This window comes from Chrysochloris asiatica, unplaced genomic scaffold (assembly GCF_000296735.1).
Source record: "Chrysochloris asiatica unplaced genomic scaffold, ChrAsi1.0 scaffold00028, whole genome shotgun sequence".
NCBI lineage: Eukaryota > Metazoa > Chordata > Mammalia > Afrosoricida > Chrysochloridae > Chrysochloris > Chrysochloris asiatica.
The window spans coordinates 1349764-1373471 of record NW_006408546.1 but is presented as its reverse complement, the minus strand read 5'-3'; the positions used below and the strand labels follow the sequence as shown (position 1 = coordinate 1373471).

At 41.0% G+C, this 23708-nt stretch overlaps 1 protein-coding gene across 1 annotated transcript in view; it reads left to right on the top strand.

Annotated features, from left to right (window-relative positions):
* The window catches only part of OXNAD1 (oxidoreductase NAD-binding domain containing 1), a 36323-nt gene extending 14716 nt beyond the window's left edge, over positions 1 to 21607 (top strand). Inside the window, exons 3-7 of the mRNA XM_006840001.1 lie at positions 1925 to 2031; positions 8599 to 8740; positions 19617 to 19859; positions 20642 to 20750; positions 21414 to 21607. Coding sequence (XP_006840064.1) covers positions 1925 to 2031; positions 8599 to 8740; positions 19617 to 19859; positions 20642 to 20750; positions 21414 to 21568 — 756 coding nt within the window. The 3' untranslated portion in view covers positions 21569 to 21607. The remainder of the gene's footprint in view (positions 1 to 1924; positions 2032 to 8598; positions 8741 to 19616; positions 19860 to 20641; positions 20751 to 21413) is intronic.
* The last annotated feature ends 2101 nt before the right edge of the window (positions 21608 to 23708 follow it).

Sequence of the window (23708 nt, the reverse complement as noted above, 5' to 3'; positions counted from 1 at the left end):
ACAATGGCTGTTGACTATATGGGTGGATCATGACAAACTGTGGAGAATGAGTATTCTGGAACACTTAATTGTGCTCCAGAGGAATCTACCTAGACCAAGAAGTAATGGTTCCAACAGAACAAGGGAACACTGAATGGTTTAAAATCAGGAAAGATGTGTGCCAGGGTTGCATTCTTTCACCATGCTTATTCAATCTGTATGCTGAGCAAATAATCTGAGAAGCTAGATTATATGAAGAAAAACATAGCAGCAGGATTGGAGGAAGAATCATTAACCTGCGATATGCAGATGATAAAACCTTGCTTACTGAAAGTGAAGAGGACTTAAAATACTGATGGTTAGAGACCCCACCCTTCTGTATGGCTTGTGTTTCTGTGTAAAGAAAACAAAAATTTTCACCACTAGAAAAATAAATAACATCACAATAAGTGGAGAAAAGATTAAAGTTGTTAAAGACTTCATTTTGTTCAGTTAAATCATCAACACTCATGGAAGCAGCAGTTTAAGAACTCAAACATTTGCATTAGGCATATCTGCTTCACAGGACCTCTTTAAAATGTTCAAGAGCAAAGATGTATGAGGACTAAGTTTGTACCTGACCCAAGCCATGGTATTTTCAGTAGTCTCATATGCATGGGAAAGTTAGACAAAAATAATTGATGCATTTGAGTTGTGGTATTGGAGAAGAATATTAAAAAGAACCTTGGACTAAACGACCAAAGCTGTGTTGGAGGAATCACAACCAGAATGCTCCTTGGAAGCCAGGATGGTAAGACTTTGTCTTTCACACTTTGGATAGGCGGAAAGAATCCCTGGAGAAGGACATCATGCTTCTTAAAGTGGAGGTTCAGTGAAAAAGATTAAAACCCCTAACAAGATGGTTTGGCACAGTGGCAGCAGCAATGGGCTCAAGCTTGAGAACGATCGTGAGAATGGCACAGGACTGGGCAGTGTTTTGTTCTGTTTGTGCATGGGGACGCTATGAGTCTGAATCAAGTCCACAGTACCTAACAACAGCAAAGCAAAGGCTGAGAAACCCAGAGGTGGAAGAAAGAGTGAAGTACAGACATTTTGAATTTGTGGGGTGATGAGAGATAGATGGCACTTAACAGAGTGTCCGTGTCAGACCTCTTTAGTCATTTAGATCAGTGCTTCTGAAACCACCTCTAGGGAAGGACTCTTGTTTTAATGTTGTGGACTGTGATCATTTTGTAAAATACAATAGAAAATGAATTACTAGAAAAATAGAGTATAGAAATGACATAAAAAGCACAAACCCAATGTGTTATTTTATTATTAGATTTCATAGACATACAATTACTGTGGAATTGTTAGGAAAGAAACAATGTTTTTGTACTTAGCCTTTTCATGGGTGGGTCATGGACTTGGGACAAACAGTGGGCCACCTGTTGAATGGTGGGTGGTGGTGGTTATATGCCATGGAGTCGGTTCTGGTGTAGAATTTAGATCCCTGGGAGGGCTGGTTTACAGGGCAGCAAGGTTTCTGAGTCCCTCCCAGTGCCCCACCCAGTGCATGGTACATAATAAACACTCAACAAATTAACGCTTTACACAGTCCCTTTCAAAGATAGTTTTTGTTTGCAGAACAACATGAAACTAGTATCATAGAAAGTCTCTGAAAAAATGAGAGTATTAATAATATCACCTGATGATTGTTATTACTAAGTGCCATCAAGTCACTTTCAAGTCTCCAACACTGTATTAGGTTTCCAAGGAGCAGCTGGTGGTTAGAAATCCAGCGCTTATTCTACAGTTCCATACCTGGTGATTGTTGTTAAGTGAAGGCAGCATTTTAAAACAAAATGTGTACCTTGTTTTGCGATTTTCAAAAGTCACATCTTTGTTGGTTCCCTTGTGATAAGTACACACTAACCTCTGCTAAAATTCAGTTTTTCCCCTTTAGGTTGTGTCCACTGCTAAGGTGTGTGGAGCTGCTACAGAGTCGCCCTCAGTGAAAAGGCTTCGCCTCCTGGTTACTGACAAAGATTTTTCATTTAAAGCTGGCCAATGGTAAGTGGCTTTTCTGTCTTGCAAGTCTGTGTGAACAAGAAGGTGTCATCAGGTAGAGGGATTTTCATTTTCTTATGGAAAAGACTTCTGACCAGCCATTTGCACTGAGGTGTAGGAATTCTAGTCCATTTACACTCAGGGGAGCCTGCCTTGGCATGGAGACTGTAGTTCCTTTCCTGACCTCAGAGCCCACCAAGGTTTTGAATCCATGGTCCTCTCAGTTGGATATAGAAATTGCCGCAGTGAGTTTTTCAGATTCAGACAAAGCAGCTAGTTCTGGTCCATGGATCTGACAGCTCTAATAACGACGTTCTGCAGGAGTGGATGCTAATAGAATGCACTGCAATAATGTGATCTGCTTAAGAGTTATGTGTTGCTGGTTACATGTCCTTTTAAAAATTCGTCTTCTTTATGTCCAACAGAGCAAACTAAGCAGTCTGCAAAAAAGAATAATCAGTTGTGTCGTTAGGAGATCTGACCATGCTCTCAGCTGAATGCCCATTTCATTTACCATAATCATGAACGTCTCTGCCTCCCTCATACTTTGTCTGGGTTGTGTTTTAATATTTTGCTTAATTTTTTATTAGGATTCTCAGCCAGACCTGTCTCCATCCCCCGCCCCAACACACACACACAAATCATAAGCCTGTCCCATCTGACTCTGAGAACTAATCAGTATGCTGACAGGAGAGCAGCCCAGCTGTCCTACTGTTCCTCCCGAAGGGCTTCACTGAGCTGCAATTCAAGTTGAATTGTAAATAAAGCAACTTGTGTTTCCTTAGGATAGGTGTGTTTGGGTGTGTGTGTCCTTTATGTAAATAAAGCATTCATTCCTCAATGAGTTTCTAGCCTGTCAGTCTAGAGAGCATTCCTCTGGAGTCACCTGCCTAATTTTGGCAGTCCATCTGGAAATGTGGCTTTGTTAGAAGGGGGATGTGTGATAATAGCAAGAGTTAGCAGTCTTGTGTTAATAGTTTGTCTTTGAATTTAGAACTAGGAAACAAGATGCTGATTGCAATAATTTGTGTTTGTGGAGCAATTTACTGCAATCTTCCACACATGTTCAATGAGACATATTAAATGCATATTGGGTAGGGATGTCTTAGGGGGTAGGCAATATATTTACCCTTCAAAAATGTTGAACAGTTAATACACTAAAAACTTTCATTGTAATGATCAGTTTCTCCATATTTCCGTTCTGTGCAAATATTTTTGCCCTGCTCATAGATAGCCTTCAATTCTGAATTGTGCTAAGACGGATCCTGGTTTCCTGATTAGAGAAAGTCTGTGCATTTCGTAGAGTGCTGCTCCCATGGTGCGTCTGGAATTACCTGATAGAAAAATGTCATAATTTAGAAATAGGGTCCCATTGTGCTTCTCAAGGTAAAATTTAAAAGGATTGGCACTAAGTTTTCCCTAACAGTAAAAGGATTTGGTCCTTTCACGAGCCTCTGGGACTTGTGCTTCTCAGGGCTGACTTGGAGTGGGGGTAGGGAGTCAGCACTGACTGGTTAGCCTGAACCTGTTCCCTGTAAGGTATCGCCCAGCACTCATTCCTAGTACCTTGGCTCTCCCCCTGACTTAGTGGCCTGGGTTGCGAGTTCTTTGGATATTTGATCTTAGGGTTACAGAATGGCCGTTTGCTGAGGTTGGAGGTGTTCTTCAGTGCTGTTGACTAGGATATCTCGAATTTTAGACTGACTTGGATCATCAGCTTAGTTGTAACCAACAAGTCGCACGGCGTTGGGGAAGAGAGGTGAGTGGCTGTGGTCCAAGGGTGTGCAGTTAGCATTGCTGTAGGGTTGTCTTTGAGGTGAGAGGTTGGGCCAGGATCCCATATGTGAGTGCTTGATGAGCAGCCTCCTCTGACACCTGCACCACTCTGAGGGTGAAGCTCCAGGCCCAACTCTAAATAAATAAACAAATGTACTCTTGTGTCTAGCTGCAGCTGTGGCCAGAGCCCCATTCTACCAGAGACCAGAGGCAGGCCCCAGTGACTGTGCTGCGTTCTTTCTGGGCCGGCAAGAAGGACTGTTCCCTGTGCTGGGAGATTCATTCCAAGAGCTCAAGCAACTCAATCCAGACAGGCCAGAAGAGGAAACAGTTCTCACATGAGCAGGGCTAACCTTCTTGGACTCCTCTCACCAGGTGGTGCAGGGGCTAATGTTCTTGGCTGCTAACTGAGAAGTTAGAGATTTGAGTGTGGTGCTGTGGGTTAATATGCCAGACTGCAAAGCCGTTTGAACTGCAAGGTGGGCGGTTCCAGCTCACCATCTGCTCCTTGGAAACCCTATACAGGGTCACTGTGGGTTGGAATCTACTTGACAGCACTTGACAACAACAACAGAGGCACCTTGAAAGGAAGGCCTGATGATATACTTCTGAAATATCAGCCACTGTATCCCCACGGAGCACGCTTCTACTTTGACACACAGTACATCTCCAGGAGTCAGAATCAACTAAATAGCAGCGGGTTGCTTGTTCCTACCTGCCTCGCCTGTAAACTGATTTTGCAATAGATTATTTAATTGTATTTACCTGTTAATGTACCTCTTGTTAGACTGAGTTTATTGTGAGCAGGAACCAAAACATAGTTTCATCTTTGTGCTTCTCACTTCTTCCACGGTGCCTGGACATTGTAAGCAGGTGCTGTGTATAGAATTTGTACAAGTGAATGAGGGGGAGGGGCTTTGAGTATTGAGGCAAAGCTCTTAGTAAACCGTCATCATTCAACTACAGTTTTCATGTGGTTTCAAAAGTGCTGGTATGGCACTGTAGGATAAGCACTGGACTTCTAACCACAAGTCAGTAGTTCAAACCCACCAGACTCTCCTTAGAAACCCTATACAAGGTCGCTATAAGTTGGAACCGACTCGACAGCACAAACAGTACCAGCAATGCTGTAAAGGGGCATTTTTAAAGGGAGGTAGGTGGTGGTGTGTGTTTAAGCCTAGCTCTAGGAGAGCTGTTCTGTTAAATATGTATTATGAATATTTAAAATTTTTTCTGAAGTCCTTTTACTGAAGGGATTTTTTTTCGCTTGGTTAAAATGAGATCAGTTCACTCACCTGAGTGAATGGTCTTTATCAACATTTTATCAGCAGAGGCTGCCAGAGTTTAGGTGATGATACAGAAATTCATATAGGTGTTTATGGATTGATTGATTTTTAAAAATGATGGCAACGTTGCAGATGCCGTATGCCTCCCCTTGTATCAAACTATATTGTTGTTGTTGAGTGCCTTCGAGTCGGTTCTGACTCACAGAGACCCCGTTTAGGGTTTCCAAGGAGCAGCTGGTAGGTTTGAACTGACAACCTTGTGGTTCGCAGTCCAGTGCTTATTCTACAACTGTTGCCTGTCTTAAACTTTGTATCTTGTCTAAAGTTAAAGGGAAATTAAAGTATTCATGGAAAAGAGTCAAGAAAAAAAATAGCCTAGGGACCTTTCTGGAATGGACCACTTCCAGTCCATAACTGACTTTAAAACAACAACAACAAAACACTATTTAAAAAAAAAAATAAAAAGACCAGATATTTAAAGCTGTAGAACAGTAGAGAACATCTTGTGCTTTGCATGTAAGTCTGTAGCTAGGAAAATGATACTTTTTTCTCTTTGATTACTGATAGATACCTAGATTGAATATTTAAGGAAAATTTTATAACCTCAGAAAACTTACACAGGGCCACTATGAGTCAGAATTAATTTGAGGACAGAATTTGTTTTTGTTTTTTGAGATAATGGGATGAGAATTTTTGGTGTTCCTAGGTTCTGTTCATTTCTTTCTTCCTTGATAAGTGACCAAACTTGTTGCAATTCCCAGAATCCCCTTCAAACAAAAGGGCTTCTGTGGGATAGACTTAATGAAGACCTGAAACTTAGAGTTCTGTACTATAGAAGTGTAGTTAGAAGAAAAGAGGGATACAGGAAGAGACTTTAGGAACACAGAAGGTCACATCAACCTGTTTGATCTGGCAACTGCCCCTGTAAAAGAGTATTTGAGGTCCCTCGTGCAGCCTTTCTTTGCACTTCTTTCTTTTAAGCAGCTTTTATTGAGAAATGATGCATATATCATAGAACTGACACATTGAAGATGTACAATTCAAAACAACCAAATTTTGGTACATTTCCATCATTTCATAAAAACAACCCTGTGTAACCAGGAGAAGATTGTTAATCACCTGCCACTAACATAGCCAATACTTAGAGACAGGGCACAGAGCAAAGAGCAAAGCATCTATTGTGTGTTGATACACAGAAGAACAGAGGATCTAGAATCTCCCAGATCTACCTTCCTGAGGGAAAAAGGAAGGAGGACATATAAGGGTCTTGGACCTAGACTAGGGTAGGAACCCGAGGGATCTTAGAGACTTCTTTGCTACTCTGTTTATTTGAAATTGAGCTGACTCCTATTGGTTCCCACAGGCAGTGTTGACTTTCTCCCAGTAGTGGTTAGCAGTGGCCTTCACAGGAAATGTGTAGCTTTCTACCTTCATTCCTGGGATAGTCCTTAGGTGGGGGGCTAGCAACCTGTTAAAAGGCAGTTAGGGAAGCTAGCTAGAAGGGGGAATTACTAGAGTTGCACTGCCAGGCTGGCTGCCCAGGACTTACTCACACCTGAAATTGGACAAGCTAAGGAGCTCTTAGTGCTTCCGGCACACTCCTAGTTTCCCGTCTATACCCGTTATCTGTCATTCCCCTACCTCCTCTCACTGCTTTATCTTTAGACAACCACTTGCTTATATCTTTATAGATTTTCCTTTCCTAGACATTTCATATAAATGAAATCATATAATATGTGCTTTTCTGCAACTTGCTTTTACTTAACATAATATTTTAAACCACCACTCGTCTGTCAGTTTGTCACACTGTGGTGACTTGTGTGTTGCTTTGATGCTGGAAGCTATGCCACTGGCATTTCAAATACCAGCAGGGTCACTCATGGTGGACAGGCTTTAGTGGGGCTTCCAAACTAAGACACACTAGGAAGAAGGATGTGGCAATTTAATTATATATATATATTTAACAGGTTAGTAAAAACCTTATGAATGGCAGTGGAGCATTGACTGATTTAGTGATGGAAAATGAATCCCTCAGGTTGGCGGTCACTCAGAGTATGACTGGGGAAAAGCTGCCTCCTCAAAGTAGAGTTGATGCGGATGGAGGAAAGCTGTTAGAATCTTTATTTGCTGGTGTGGCATGATTCAAAATGAGAAGAAATCTCTGCAAATATTCATTAATAAACAATTTGAAATATACAAAGTATGAATCTAGGAGAACTGGGAGTTGTCAAAAATGAAATGGAACACTTGGAGATATATATCCCAAGCATTGTTCTTGTTAAGTCCCATTGAATCTGTTCCAATTCTCAGCAACCCCTTACACGGTTTCCAAGAAGCAGCTGGTGACTTTGAACCACTGACCTTGCGGTTCAAACCAGCCTTGTTGGTCCAGTGCTTATTCAGAGCCATTTTGCATATGGTTGTCCCAGACAACCCCCCAAAAGGAAAGAAAAACAGAGGGAATGGAAGCAAATATTGTTGAATAATGATGCACGGAGGAGATTGTCATCATTGCAATGAAACGATAGTGTAAAGCCAATGTTCTCCCATGTAAACTATCACTCAGTTCACAATAAAAACAAAACAACCAAAAAGAGATTATATCATCCACGAGTATAAATTATTTACTTCCTCCTTCTAACATGGATACTTTTATGTCTTCTTACTTAATTGTCCTGAACCTCTAGTACATTATTGAATAGAAGTAGCAAACATAGACAGTCTTGTCTTGTTCCTCTTCTTAATGAGGAAAACTCTTGATCTTTCACTAATAAGTATATCAACTGTGACATTTTCATAGATGCCTTTTATCAGGTTAGGTTGAGAAAGTTTCTATTCCTAATTGGTGTTGGATTTTTTCAAGTGCTTTTTCTGCATCTAGTGAGAGGATTATGTGGTTTGGTCTTTATACTATTAATGTGGTGTTCTTAATGATTAATTTTCAGTTCTGAAACCAACCTTGCATTCCTAAGATTTTTGTGTCTGTATTCATTGGTGTGTAGTTTTCTTGTGATATCTTTGTCTGGTTTTAAGTATCAAGGTAATATTGCCTCATAGAATGAGCTATGAAATGTTACTTCCTCTCTTGTTTTTTGGAGAATATGTGAAGGATTAATACTGATTTCTTAAACACTTGGTAGAATTCTTCAGTGAACTCATCTAGGTTTGTGTGTTTCTGTATGGGAAGTTTTAAAACCACTAATTCAGTCTTTTGATTTGCAAAAGGTCTATTCAGGTTTTCCCTTTTTGAGTTATTTGTGCTAGTTTGAGTCAATTTAGGAATGTGTCCATTTTATCTAATGTTGTTGACTATTGTTTATCCATTATAATCTGTTTTATTTTTGAAATCTTGGTAGTGATGGCCCCTTTTTCATTCCTGATTTTAGTTATTTGGTCTTTCATCATTTTTCTTGATGAAGCTAGCTAAAGGTTTGTCCATTTTGTTGCTTTCTGTTGCCCATTTAAAAAATTGCATCAGCAGTAATCATTTGTTTACTTTTCTTTTTAGGGTTGATTTCTTTATCCCAGGAGTCTCTGTGGTCGGTGGGTTCTCAATATGCTCAAGCCCCAGACTACTAGAACAAGAGAGAATAATAGAATTGGCAGTGAAATATACGAATCACCCACCTGCTATCTGGATTCACAACCAGGTGAGAAATTTGCCTGCTTAACCTTGGCCATGTCTGCCGTCCACAAATGTGTACTCAGTTCACTTGATCCACCTACGAAACGTAGACTTGAGTAAAAAGGGTACATTATTGTTGTTAGGTGCCATTGAGTTGGTACCTGCGCATAGCATTCTGCATAATGGAACGAAACACTGCCTGACCCTTCACCAGCTTCACAACGGTTGCTTCATTTAAGTCCATTACTGTTGCTGCTGTGCCACTCCATCTCATTGGGGGTCTTCTTCTTTTTCTACGACCCTCCATTTTACCAAACATGCTGTCCTTCTCCAGATACTGGTCCCTCCTGACATAATGTACAAAAATATGAGAGACGAAGTCTGGCCATCCTGTCTTCCAAGGAGCGAGCACTCTGGCTGTACGTCTTCCAACACAGATCTGTTTGTTCTTTTGGAAGTCCATGGTACTTTTAATATTCTCCTCCAACATCATAATTCAAATGCATCAATTCTTTTATGGCTTTCCTTATTCACTGTCTAACTTTCACATGCATATGAGGTTATTGGAAACACCATGGCTTGGGTCAGGTGCACCTTAGTCCTCAAACTGACATCTCTGCTCTTCATACTTTAAAGAGGTCTTGTGTAGCAGATTTGCCTATGCAGTACGTTGTTTAATTTCTTGACTGCTGCTTCCATGAGTGTTCATGGTTGACCCGAGCAAAATAAGTCTTTGACAACTTCAATCTTTTCTCCATTGATAAGAATGTTGTTTATTGGTCCAGTGGTGAAGAGTTTTGTTTTCTTTAATTGAGATACAATCCATACTGAAGGCTATGGTCTTTGATCTTCATCAGTAACTATTTTAAGTCCTGTTCACTTACAGTAAACAAGGTTCTATCATCTGCATATCACAGGTGGTTAATGGGTATTCCTCCAATCCTAGTGTCACACATTTTTCTTCATATAACCCTGCTTCTCAGATTATTTGCTCAGCATATAGATTGAATAAATACGGTGAAAGAATACATCCCTGGCACACACCTTTCTTAATTTTAAACCATTGAGTCCTGAACAACTGCCTCTAATGTAAAGGTTCTTTATGAGCACAATTAAGTGTTCCAAAATACTCGTTCTTCATAATGTTGTCCACAGATTGTCATGGCCCACAAAACTGAAAGCCTTTTCATAGTCAACAAAGCACAGGTACACATGTTTCTGGTATTCTCTGCTTTCAGCCAAGATCCATTCCTCATTCCATGTCCTCTTCTGAATCCTGTTTGAACCTGTCTGTTCTCTGTCAGTGTATGGTTGCAGCCATTTTTGAATTATCTTTAGCAAAATTTTATTTGTGATATTAATTATATCTTCCAGTGATTTCTGCATTGTGATCTGTTGGGTCACCTCTCTTTGTTGTTGTTGTTAAGTGCCCTCGAATCGGTTCTGACCCATAATGACCCTGTGTAGTATTTCCGAGGAGCAGCTGGTGAGCTTGAACCACCGACCTTGCAGTTCAAACGGCTTTGCAGTCTGACGCATTAACCCACAGCGCCAAACCAGGACTCCCCCTCTCTTTGGAATGGGCATAAATATGCATCTCTTCCAGTCGGCTTACTAGTTAGTTGTCTTCCAAATTTCTTGGCATAGATGAGTGCCTCCAGTGCTGCATCAGTTTGTTGAAAGATTTCAGTTTGTATTCCATCAATTCCTGGAGCCTTGTTCTTTGCCAGTTCCTTCAATGCACCCTGGACTTCTCCCTTCAGTGTCAGTGGCTCTTGATCATATGCTACCTCTTGCAATGGTTAAACATTGAACATCTCTGTCTGGTACAGTGACTCTGTATATTCCATCCATCTTCTTTTGATGTTTTCTGCATCATTCAATATTTGGTCCACAGAATCCTTCAGTATTGCAAGTTGAGGCTTGAAATTTTTCTTCAGTTCCCCTCAGTTTGAGAAATGCTGAGTGTGTACCTCTCTTTTGGTTTTCTAACTCCAGGTCTTTGCACATTTCCTTATAATGTTTGGCTTTGTATCTCTAGTTGCCTGTTGAAATGTTCTATTCAGCTCTTTTATCTCCTGGTTTCTTTCATTTGCTTTAGCTATCAGTGCTGGAGAGCAAGTTTCAGAGTCTCTTTTGGCATCCATTTTGGTCTCTTCTTTCTTCCTTGTCTTCTTAGTGACCTTTTCCTTTCTTTCTGTATGGTACTCTTGTTGTCATCCCAGAACTCTTGGTTTTTCAGTAATTAGGGCTTAATGTATCAAATCTGTTCTTGAGATGCTTTCTGCATTCAGGTGGGCTATGTTCCAAGTCATATTTTGGCTCTGGTGGACTTGTTTTAATTTTCTTCAGTTATAGCCTGAACTTATATATGAGCAGTTGATAGTCTGTTCCACAGTCTGTCCCCAGCCTTGTTTTGGCCGATGATATGGAGGTTTTCCACTGTCTCTTTCCACAGATGTAGTCAATTTGATTAGTGTATGCCATCTAGTGAGGTCCATTTGTAAAGCAGTCCTTTATGTTATTTAAAAAAGGTATTTGCAATGAAGAAGTCATTGGTCTGACAAAATTCTATCATACAATTCCCAGTATTGTTTCTATCACCAACTACTGTTCCTTCCTCTTTGTTTCCAAGCTTTGCATTCCAATCACCAGTAATTATTAATATATCTTGATTGCATGTTTGATCAATTTCAGACTGAAATAGTTGGTAGAATTCTTCAATTTTATCATCACTGGCTTTAGTGGTTGGTGTGTAAATTTAAACCATAGTCATATTAAACGTTGTACCTTGTAGGTATGTGGATATTATCTTATCATAGACAGTGCTGCACTTCAAGACAAACGTGATATGTTCTTTTTGATGATGAATGCAACACTGTTCCTCCTCAATTTGTTATTCCCAGCATAGTAAAAACCATGTGATTGTCATATTCAAAATGGCCGATGCCAGTCCATTTCAGTTCAGTAATGCCTAGGATATTGACGTTTAGTGCGTTCCATGTTATTTTTGATAACATTCTATGTTCCAAGTACTAATTGATGTTTACAGCTGTTTTTCTTCGTTTTGAGCTGTGCCCCATCAGCAAATGAAGGTCCTGAAGGCTTTATTCCATTTGCATCATCACAGTCAACTCATCCTTGAGGAGGCAGCTCTTCTCCAGTCCTAATTTGAGTGCTTTCCAACTTGAGGGTCTCATCTTCTGGCACTGTATCTACCAACAGTCTGTCGCTCTTCCTCATATTTCAGTATTCAGTATTCTGGTGCTCACAGTATTCCACTCTTATTCATAAGATTTTTAGTGACTAAATATTCAGAAGTAGTCCATCTGTCCTTCCTGAAAAGGGTGTATACACTGTACTGTCATTGTGTATGTGTAAAAGGGTGCATACATGGTCACAAATAGTTCCTCTATATTCAGAATTCAGATGCCAGAGAATATTCAAAGCAGCAGAATCGTGATGATATATTAAGGATGATTTATAGGTTTTGGAATCTGGAATGTTCTGTAGCTTACCAGAAAGAATTTAAGCATTCTATGTTATGTGAAAACTTTTTATGAATTGGCACTTTGTAAGTCATGTAGATGGTAAGTCAGATGATTTTATTCTAGGCTTTATAAATGAAGGGAAATGAATGACCGTTCTGTCACTGTTTTGCCTGTTAGCATCTCTGGTTGCATAACATTGCTGGTGCCTAGAGCTGAGCACCAGTGAGTACTGAGTGCCATCTCATGTCCCTGGACCACACTCAGGGATTCGGAGAGGGAACCCCTAGTGGACTGTGGCTCATAACTCATGTTTCATCTCAGGTCACAACACAGTTGTGACAGGCAGCCTGTCCTTCACCCACTTGAACTAGAATAACAAAGAATGGGTTCACAGCGTTCTTCCAGGAGACCCTTGTTTTCTTTTCACTGTCATCCTTTCATTTCTAGAGTATGTCTTCTATATTTACCAGTGACCTCTACCCCGTCCCAGACATTTCTTATCTTCTTGACCAAAAGGAATTGACCTGTACAAATATGGCTTCATGAACTTAGCACTTTTCTCTTCTTTTCCTGGAAATCATGCCCAAATCAACAATGGAAAACAAAAACTCTCAATTTTATTTTCAGCAGAACTTGGAAACAGATGCCAGTATTCCAGATAATAGTTGTATTTTTGTAGGAATCTGATATGGCGCTGTTGGATAAGCACTCTACAGCAGTTCAAAATCACCCAGCTACTCCCTAAAGAGACCCTATACAGGGTTGCTATGAGTTGGACCAATTCTATGGCACTTAATACCACCACCACCACATGGAAGTAAATATAGGAGAGCCCAGCAATAGCAGATCTTGCTGTTGTTGATGTTGTTGTTGTTATGTGCTATGGAGTCGGTTCTGACTCATAGTGACCCTCTACAGGGTTTCTGAGGCTGTAAATCTTTATGGGAGCAGAAAGCCTCATCTTTCTCCCACAGAACAGATGGTAGTTTTGAACTGCTGATCCTGAGGTTCACAGCCTGATTTGTAACCACTACGCTACCAGAGCAGATCTTAAGGGACCACAAATGAGACTACACACTGGGAAGTGGGGACAAAAACTATAGCCGCTTCCTACAGAAGAGGATGTGGAAACAGGGTTGAGATAGTGGCCACAGAAGTCCCAATTTAGGTTCACTTAGGAGGCAGTGTATACAAAGAATTATACAGGCAATCCATATTTGTAGGAAGCAATTATGTCCTCGTAGTGACTGAAGAACTCATTTTTATTATGAAAACCAGCAATTTTAGAACACTACCCTGACCTCATACCACCGAAACTTGCAAGTGGTGGTGGTGGTGCTTATGTGCCGAGGAGTTGTAGTTGTCCGAAAAAACCTAACTCATCTCAGTGTCATGAAAGAAAACTGAAATAAATGGAAAGAGAGATACTATGTGTGCATAGATTGGGAGACTAAATTTTTACCAATCAAAGTAGCAGCAGGAATTTTTGTTTATATACAGAAGCTGATTCTAATATTACACAGAAAGGTAAAGGAACTGAAAAGCTAAAACAATTTTAAAAAAAGAATAAAGCGGAAAGACTCACTCAGTTTGTAAGCCCAAAACACATTAGAATAAAGCTACCCGTAATGGAAACAGTGTGGTACGTACTGGTAAAGGGATCGATACAAGGATTAGTGTAACAGATACCGAGTTCAGGTTGACAGAACTAAAGCTATTTGATGTTTGACAAAGTTATTTAAGAAAAATCAATGGACAAGGGGTAACCATTTCAACAAATCATGCCAGAACAACTACCTCCTTATTCAAAATAAAGAACTTAAACCTAAATATCATGCTGTACACAGAAATGAGCAAAATGGATAACAGATATAAATGTAAAACATGAAACTATAGAATGTTGGAAGAAAACAAAATCTTTAAGACTTGAGGCTCAGCAAAGAGTTTTTAAACACCAAAAGCAAGAGTTATAAAAGAAGAAAATTGGTATATAGGAATCCTTTCAAATTAAAAACTTTTGTTCTGCAGAAGATACTGATAATGGAATTAAAGCCAAGGTACAGACTAGGAAAAAATACTTGCAAATCAATTATCCAACAAAGGACTTGTTCTATAATATATGAAGAACTCTCAAAATTAAGAAAACAGCCCAGTTGAAAACTGGGCAGAACTTGAACAAGATATAAGGATGGCAAGTAAATGTCTGAAAAGAGACTCCATAGTGTTAACTTTTAGAAAAATGCAGATTAAAACCATATGTAGTGAGATACTACTACACATATATTACAGTAACTAAAATTTAAAATATTGACTGCTAAGTGCTAACAAGGATGTGGAACAATTGGAACTCTCATACAAAGTAGTACAGCAATTCTGCAAAACATTTTGGCCATTTCTTACAAAGTTAAAAATATACTCAGCATATAACTCTATAGTGTAACTCCTGGGTATTTACATTAGAGAAAAAAAGTTTATCTTCTTACAGAAACGTGAATGTATAGCTGTTCTGTTCGTAACTGAGGAACCCTGGTTGCACAGTGGTTAAAGAACTCAGCTGCTAACCAAAAGTTTGGTGGTTCAAATTCACTAGCCACTCTACTGGAGGAAAGTGTGACAGTCTAGGAGTTTTTACAGCCTTGGAAATCCTAGGGTAGTTCCACTCTGTCCTATAGGGTTGTCCTGAGTAAGAATCAACTAGGTGACAGTGGGTTTGCTTTTGGTTTTAGTATTCATGACTGTCAAAACTGGAAACAACCTCTATGTTCCTCAGCAGGTGAGTGAATAAACAAACTGGTACATCCATGCAGTGGACACTCAATAACACAAACGAGTGAACTGTTGATGTACACAACAATTTGAGGGAATCTCAGAGGTATTATACAACAGAAAGAAGCCAGTCTCAAAAGGTTACATATTGCCTAATTCTGTTTATTACATTCTGGAAGACAACAACATAGTGATGAGAAACAGACAGTGGTTGACAAGGACTCGGGATCTGGGGGTTGTAAAACATAAAGGGAAATAGCACAAAGGAATGTTTTGGTGGAGCTGTTGTATATTTTGATTTTGATGGTAGTTATACAGATCTAACTATAAATGTTCCAGAATTCATGAAACTGCACACCAAAGGGAAAAAGTCATTTTTACTGTAATTTTAATTCAAATTTTTTTAAAGTTTTATGAATATAACAAATATATATTCTTCTTGTAGTGTACTTGTCAAGTTGTATCTGTTCAGGATAACCCTAGGTGCTTACCTTTGTATTTCCAATCTAAATATACCGTCACATTTTTACCCTCGACCTTCTGAGTCTCCTTAGGTGTGCTCCTAGCTGCCTTGTTCCTTTTTTAGATTCTGTGGTGGATTTCCTACCCATTACTATCTCTAGGCTGTTTCCTGAGTGTCTAAAATATGCTGCCAGGTGGGACCAGTGAGGTGTCCATGTGCACATGCTCAGTCGTCAGCATGTCCCTGGGCTGCCAGGAGACCTCTTCAGCTGTCCTTAGTCTCCCACATGATCTGACCTGGTCCTGGTCCACAGCTCCCTGCTTGGTTTCATGCCTCATTGGCATTTCAATGAAGGAATTCTTCTTAAAGGCTATAGAAAATCTCAAAGTGTCACTGCTTGAATGCACATACTAATTGTAGTGCCTGTGCCACACTGCCCAGTGGGAGTTGCAAATAACCTTTATGAAGTCAGGTTTTTTTGGAACCATTCTCAGGTGGCTATTTTCTTCCAGAGGATTTGTGTTATTAAGCTATTAGAGTGGACAATGGAGGCACGTGAGCGGCCTGGTGGTAGCAGGCTGCTCTGTTGGGACATGGGATAAAGTGCCATAAACTTCTTCCTTAATTGTATCTGCTTTGGCTCAAGCTCCTTCGAGGGTAATGGGTTCTAGACAGCTATTGTGTGCTGGGCGCCAGTTGCTGTGGAAAGGTTGTTTGTTTCACGAGGAGAAAAATCTATGCTCAAATTAGATACATTGCAGTGTAATTGAAGGAAATGTCCGTTTAGTCACTTATATGTTATACTGTGCAGTACTTGGACTCTTGTCTTCATGCTGCCCTGGCAGTTTTATTGATCAACAAAACACAAAGGTGGCTTTTGATTCTTTCCAGATGCTGGCAAATTAGAAGAGAGATCTGCTGAAGATTATTTTGTCGCTAAGGAGATGACTGGCTTCTTGAGTATTATCTTTCCTCGAGGCCCATTTCTCTCCCAACTTTAGAGTTGAAAATTCTCTAGTTTCTAAAAACAATATACTTTGGACATATTGTCAGGAGGGACCAGTCTCTGGAGAAGGATATCGTGTTTGGTAAGGTGGAGGGTCAGAGAAAAAGAGGAAGACCCCCAACAAGATGGATTGGCCAAGTGGCAGCATCACTGCACTCAAGCATGGCAACAGTGGTGATGTTGGCCCAGAATTAGGCAGTGTTTCGTTCTGCTGTGCATAAGGTCACTATGGGTCGGTACTGACTCAGTGGCACCTAACAACAACAACAAAGGCTTCTTTGTTGTCATTACTGAGCATGCCAAAGATGACCACTGGAGAAACTGATTTACCTCTCATTTCTCAGTTTCTCTTACTCTCTTAGATTCTTAGAGAGGACATAGTGGATATAAACCAAACCAAAAACCAGACGCACTGCCGTTGAGTTGATTCCAACTTTTAGCATTTGTACAGGACTGGATAGAAGTGCCCACAGTGTTTCCAAGGCTGAATGTAAATCTTACAAAGGCAGACTGCCACACAGCTCTCCCTTAGAGCAGCTGGCTGGTGGGTTTGAACTGCTAACCAATTGGTTAGCAGCCTTGCACTCAATCAGTGTGCCACCAAGGCTCCTTGGGAAAGGATATGTTGTTGTTGTTGTTAAGTTCTGTCGAGTCACTTCCAACTCATAGCGACCCAGTATAGGGTTTCTAAGGAGCGGCTTGTAAGTTTGAACCACCGACTCTACAGTTCAAACCTTGATCTTGCAGTTCAGTGCATTATCGTACAGCGCCACACCAGGACTCTAAGGAGATGATATAGGGAGATTAATTCCACTGTCATTGTTAGGCAGAGCTGCTTGTATCTTAGATTCTATTTTAAAGACTTCAAAGGAAGGAGCACTTTATGGCACTTTGGTAGCCGCTGTAGCAGTTCCTGCATTTTAGTTATTCCTAACAGAATGGTCCTTTACTGCTAATTTCTTTTGTCAAAAATGAAAACCCATTTACCTATTTTTCATGTTGAAATCTTCTATGTATTTAAAATAGTTAAGTTCAGACTTTTTTTTCCCCCTCAGAGAAAGGATTTACATTCACTTCACAATTCTTGAACAAAAAGAACCTGTTTTGTGAATTCACATAATTTTTCTTTCTTTCTTTGACTGTCTCTCAGTTTAATTTTCATTCAAGTTGTAGAGCCCCAAATTAAATTCATTTCAGAAAGGATTTTCTCTGGGGGCACAGGGTGTCAAGGTGTGGATGTTAAGGCCTTGGTCCACAAAAAGGCATATGATAGAGTCAGTTCTGACTCACGGGGACATTACAGAACAGAGGAGAACTGCCCCATAGGCTTTGACGGCTACGAAGCTTTACAGAAGCAGACAGCCTCATCTTTCTCCCACAGAGTGGCTGCTGGGTTTGAAACATTGGCTTTTAAGTTAGCAACCCAGTGCTTAACCAAATGTGCCACCAGGGCCTCTCCTTACTTTGTGGTGTTGGTTGTATGCTGTGGAATCAATTCCAACTCATAGTGACCCTGTACAGGGTTTTCAAGGCTGTAAATCTTTACAGGAGCAGAAAGCTTCATCTTTCTCCTGCGGAGCAGCTGGAGGGTTCTAACTGTTGACCTTATGGTTAGTAGCCCAATTTGTCACCCACTGCATTATGAGGGCTCTTTTATTTCTTCGTGTTGTTAGGTGCCATCGAGTTGGGACTGACTCTTAGCAACCTTAAGCACAACAGAATGAAACACTGCCTGGTCCTGTGCCAACCTCACAATCATTGCTGCACCTGAACCCATTGCTTCTGCCCCTATATTGATCTATCTCATTGGGGGTCTTCCTCTTTTTCTCTGATCCTCTGCTTTACCAAACATGATATCCTTCTCAAGGGACTGAGCCCTCCTGATACTATGTCTGAAGTATGATAGATGAAGTCTGGCCATCCTGGTTGTACTTCTTCCAACACAATTTTCTTTGTTCTTTTGGCAGTCCATGGTACTTTTAATATTTTCCTCCAACACCATAACTCAGATGCATCAATTCTTCTGTGGTTGTCTCTATTCATTGTCCAACTTCCAACATGCATATGAGGTTATTGAAAATACCATGGCTTGGGTCAGGCACACCTTAGTCTTCTTTCAGTCTTTGCTCTTGAACACTTTGAAGAATGTTATTTCTTAGGAGGGAGTTTATTTAGTTGATTTATGTCAAGAAAAGTGTTATCACTTATGTTCTTAATATAAATTATTTTATTCCTAGATTCTGTTTTTAATGCTAGGGAAGAATGAAGCAGGCAGTCAGTGCTTTTTCTTCTATGACAGCCAGGATGACCAAAATACTGCCTGATATAGAGGTTTATGTTGGCAGGAGCTTTCCCCCCAAGTTATGCCATTTGGTGCCACTTGGTGCCCACAACCGCCCGCTGAGGTGAGCAGGTCAGGCACGGTTCCATTTTACAGATGCAGCAGTAGAGGCACAGAGAAGTTACGGACTCATTGGGTTTCATAGGCATAATGAATAATGGAGCTGTGATTTGAATGAAGTCTTCTGGCTCCTAGAATAGTGCCTTTCCCTCCAAACTAGGGTTTCTCAACTCTGCCCAATCCTGTGCTCCCCTCTTTAGAGCTACCCTGAAGTGAAATTCATAGTTAATGTACCAGACACCCAATCATAGGTGCTTTATCTAGGCTGCATACAGCACTTGCACCCTAGTGTGTTAAGCCTCTGGGAGGGGCAGCAGTGCTGGGGTGCTCCTCTCAGCCTGAAGATGTCAGACATCAGGAAGGAGCCCCGATCAGTCCAAGTATGTGACCGGTGCCCCTACTCCATCTCTCTCAGCTGCTGCCCATCTGTGACTTTTCTCAGAACCTAGGAGCACTGCTCAGATAAAGGAAAGGCTGTCCCCCACGTGAGTCCATTGCTTCTTTCCTCAACCTAGTTCCTTGAGAAGTCAACAAATGGCAGAATTACTGAAGCGAGTCTCTTTTTCTCAATACAAGAGTAGCTGGAAGGTGGAGAAGCAAATGACTAAGTGGAATCAATTCACAGGACCCAGGGGCAATTGAAAGCAAGCTGTAAAAATAGTTTCAAATACTCGTAAAAATGTAGGAGGCAGATGCATTATTCCAAAAAGCATATTTGGTTGGAGACGTGCACTGTAGAGCTAAGACTAAAGGATCTTCTTTTGTCTGCTTTAGTGTACACTTGACTCTGAAGTGGCTCTGAGAGTGGGTGGAGAGTTCTTCTTTGACCCTCAGCCCATGGAAGCCTCTAGAAACCTTGTGTTGATTGCTGGAGGAGTAGGAATTAACCCCCTGCTTTCCATTCTGCGGCATGCGGCAGACCTCCACAGAGAGCGAACAAACAAAGGAAGTGGATACGAGATAGGAACAATAAAACTATTCTACAGTGCAAAAAATACCAGCGAACTCCTATTTAAGGTAAGGGAGGTGGAGCATATGTTTCATAGCTTGCTGTAAGCAAATTTGTGAAATGGTATTAATTGTTCACCAAAGTTTCTCATATCAGTCTGTTGTCTCTTCATCACTCGTCATTTCTCTCAACAATGCTTAATCATGTTCAAATGAGGATTAACTATCACATCTTACACAGGACAATGAAACCAGCTAGTGGGGAGTCGGTGTCCAATTAAGTGACAGGATAGGGTAGATTTGGTGGCCTTGGATTTGGGGGGGTGGATGAAAACTCACTATTAGCCCTGAGATTCTGTCAAGAGACCTCCCTGTGGTCTCCTATGCCGCAGGGGTGTGTGAGGTGTAGATAGTTTGCACTCAGCTGGGTAAATGAGACCCCTGTCAGCTGCATCTGCTGAAACGAAGTACACATGATGGAGAAGGCTTTCCCTCTACATTGCTTTGCAGCTGCAAAAACAAGAACAAAAGAACAGAAACAGTTAAAAAGCACAACTGTGGTCAGTGAAACTGCTGCTTAATTACTAATGCTTAAGAACAGAGAAAAAGAAAACTCCCAGAGAGTTTTGTAACATGCTCGTTAGCATATTCAGATTTCACCAACAGCCACATGGCGCTGTGTACTCTGAATGCCCTGGCCTGCCCTCGCAGGCTGCAGGCGTTGTACCCTAAGTAAGGAGCAAGAACGTCAGACGTGTGCAGCTTTGGAGTCGAGGCTCTGCGGTAGTATTTATGCACATCTGTTTTGATTTTTAAAATTGTAGTGTGACCAACTATGTTTGACATTCCAGAAAAATATTCTCGATTTAGTAAATGAATTTCCTGAGAAGATTGCATGCAGTTTGCATGTTACAAAACAGACTACACAAATCACTGCCGAACTCAAGCCATACATCACGGGTGAGTCCCCTCAAAATGTTTTGTCTGTCTGTGCAGTTATGTGGTGGACATGCCAGTTGGTTGAGTTTGGATGCTTTATTGTTGGGAGTTGCTGGCTGGGAATATCACTACCTGGGGAATTGAGAGATGACTCATCCTGGAGAAGTAGAGCTTTAGTGGGACTGCCTGCATTACATACAGGTTTTCTGTTACCCATATTGCAACTTTCCTGTTGTCAGTTTTCAGGAGGCCATTGTGTCATCACTGCAGCATGTGTACAGAGAATGTGTATTCGATCCTTAGCTGAAATTATTCCATTTGCCATTAGTGATAATTTACATTGCTTGTGGTTTCCCCTGTTTTGAAGGATTTTACAAAACCGTTTATTTACTTTGTTGAAGGCAGTTTTGAATCTCTACCAAAGATCAGTAAGCTAGCTGGCTCTCTGAAGAGCCCATTATGATTAACATCCCCCTCGCTTGCCATAGGTTTAGGAAACCTGGGAATGAAGTCTCTGCCTGGGTCTTGACTCTGGGTAACTGGGTGAATACTGAAGACATCCTGTGAGTGGCTCAAGGCTAAAGTCACTAAGCCTTACTTAAATACTCACTGTGGCTAGTCCTTCCTCATGTCAGGATACAAATATGTATGGCTTAATTTGATATTTATTCTGTTTTTTGGTAGAAGGAAGAATAATGGAGAATGAGATAAGAGATCACATTTCAAAAGACACTGTATTCTATTTATGCGGCCCACCTCCAATGACGGACTTCTTCTCCAAGCAACTTGAAAACAGCCATGTTCCCAAAGAACACATTTGCTTTGAGAAGTGGTGGTAGGGAATGGGAAAAGGCAGAAAAGACAAAAGATGTCAAATCCACTACGGACAGTAACATATTATATTAAATTATTGGGGCAAATGGAGGATAAAAGAAAAAGCTAGCTGACAGACTTAAAAGACCAACTTTTTGCAAAGATTGCATTGATTAACCATTTTTTATTCTATTGACTTTATTTTATTAATAACTTTCATTATCTCATGATCTACCATGAATTGGGCAGTATAGATTTTTCTTTTGCCCTTAGGGGTGGAAATCATATACTCATATTCAATCATGTGAAAATGTGGTTTGTGTGTGAAATATAGCCTATCTTTAAATTGTTTAACAGCAAGCCATATATCTTATGTTCAATAAACATATTTTAAACATATTCATAATAGTTTTACTTTCAAAATTCTTTGTATCAAACATCTTAGTTTACCTTAGCGTGACTTCCAGGCTTACTTCTTTGGACCATCAAAGGGGTTTATAAATAGAAAATTGTTAAGAAAACTGGTTTAGAGAATTGAATATCCACCAGTTTGTTTTATTGTTGATGAGTATCCGACTAATTGTTCGTGTCTTCTCAAATGAAACTCTGTGTCTTGGCTGCCTGCCTAGATGCTGCAGAAGGTGTTGTCTTATTTGGGACAAACGTGTTGCTGATGTGTTTGTGTTTAATCTGCCTTCACGGGATGGGCGGGCTGACCGACTGTGGAAATGTACTTAGGACTGATTTGGGGGTGTCAAGCTATTTCTATATCCTACTTCATTTCTTTGCCAGTGGTTGTCCCTGGCACCAACAGCAGTTTAACATGTACACGTATTTGTTGAATGACTGAAAGAAAGCAACTAAAATCTAGCTTCTTACTAAGTCTGGGGTCTTTAGGGTGGGTAAAATATGTAGAGCCTAAACCCAAGGCTAAAGAGCTCTGGTAACATAGTGCTTACGAATCGGGCTGCAAACCGCAAGGTCCCAGTTCGAAACTACCAGCCGCTCCGTGGGAGAAAAATGAGGCTTTCTGATCCCGTAAAGAGTTACAGCCTCGGAAACCCTGTACAGGGTCGCTATGAGTCGGAACCGATTCGATGGCACTTAACAACAACAAACCCAAGGCTGCTTCTATGAAACTAGTGGAAAGCAGACTTCAGTTCTTGTCTGTCTTCATGTAAACCTTTAAAAATGTATGAAGTCCAGCGGGCTGATTGAGGACAGGCCATCCTTTCTGTACTGGTTAGACCCTGACTCAGGCTGCCCACTCAGTGCACTGAGGGTGAGGGCACCTGGGAAGAAGGGAAGACCAGTGCTGGAAACCCAGGAATTCCAGCTGGAGGAGACACTGCTCTTTAGTTGATGAGAAAAGACAGGTTGCCCTTTCTTATCTTTGTTGCTGTAGGCCTTGCAAGGACTTGAGAGTTTTAACAATTGATTAACAGGACCCAAGGATGCTCTGTGGGTTAATGTGCTGGACTGCAAGGTCGCTTTGAACCACAAGGTTGCTGGTTTAGGCTCACGAGTGGCTCCTTGGAAACCCTATAAAGGGTCGCTATGGGTCAGAACTAACTCAGTGGCCCTAAACAACAACAAAGGATGGTTTGCATCACCATTCTAACTTCTCCCCTATTTTGTGTTTTATCAAGTTTCAAACAGAGATCGTATGTCAACTTTCACTTCCAGACTTGACTTCAGTGGGAGGAAGGGGAAGGGCCGTAGACTTGATGGGGCTATCAAAGTCCATTCAAGGAAATGACCTACCGACTGTGCATCCGAGGTGAGTGTGTGAAAGCTCTGGGCTCATCAGTTGGCTCCAAAGAGTCCAGGCTGAGGACGGTGCTTTCAGGCTGAGTAGTCAAGAGGCTTCAGATGTGGGGCTGGGTAGAAAGTGCCCAGCCCTAGGCCTTTGTATTGAGAGTGGAAGTGCAGAGGGAGCATCTTCAGCAGCAGCGTGATGGGAGTGCTGCCCACAGTCCCCTGTCCCTCCACCACCAGCACCTCTGTGCCTGCTGTTGTCACAGAGCTCTCAGCTCTGCCACCCTGCCACTAACTCACCTTCACCATCTGTAAGAGCTGAGATGGATCAGGTGTTGACTTTTGCTTGGAGTCATTCCTCCTAGCTTTCATTCCTGGTGTTAAATGCAGAACAGCATTTTCTGGTTT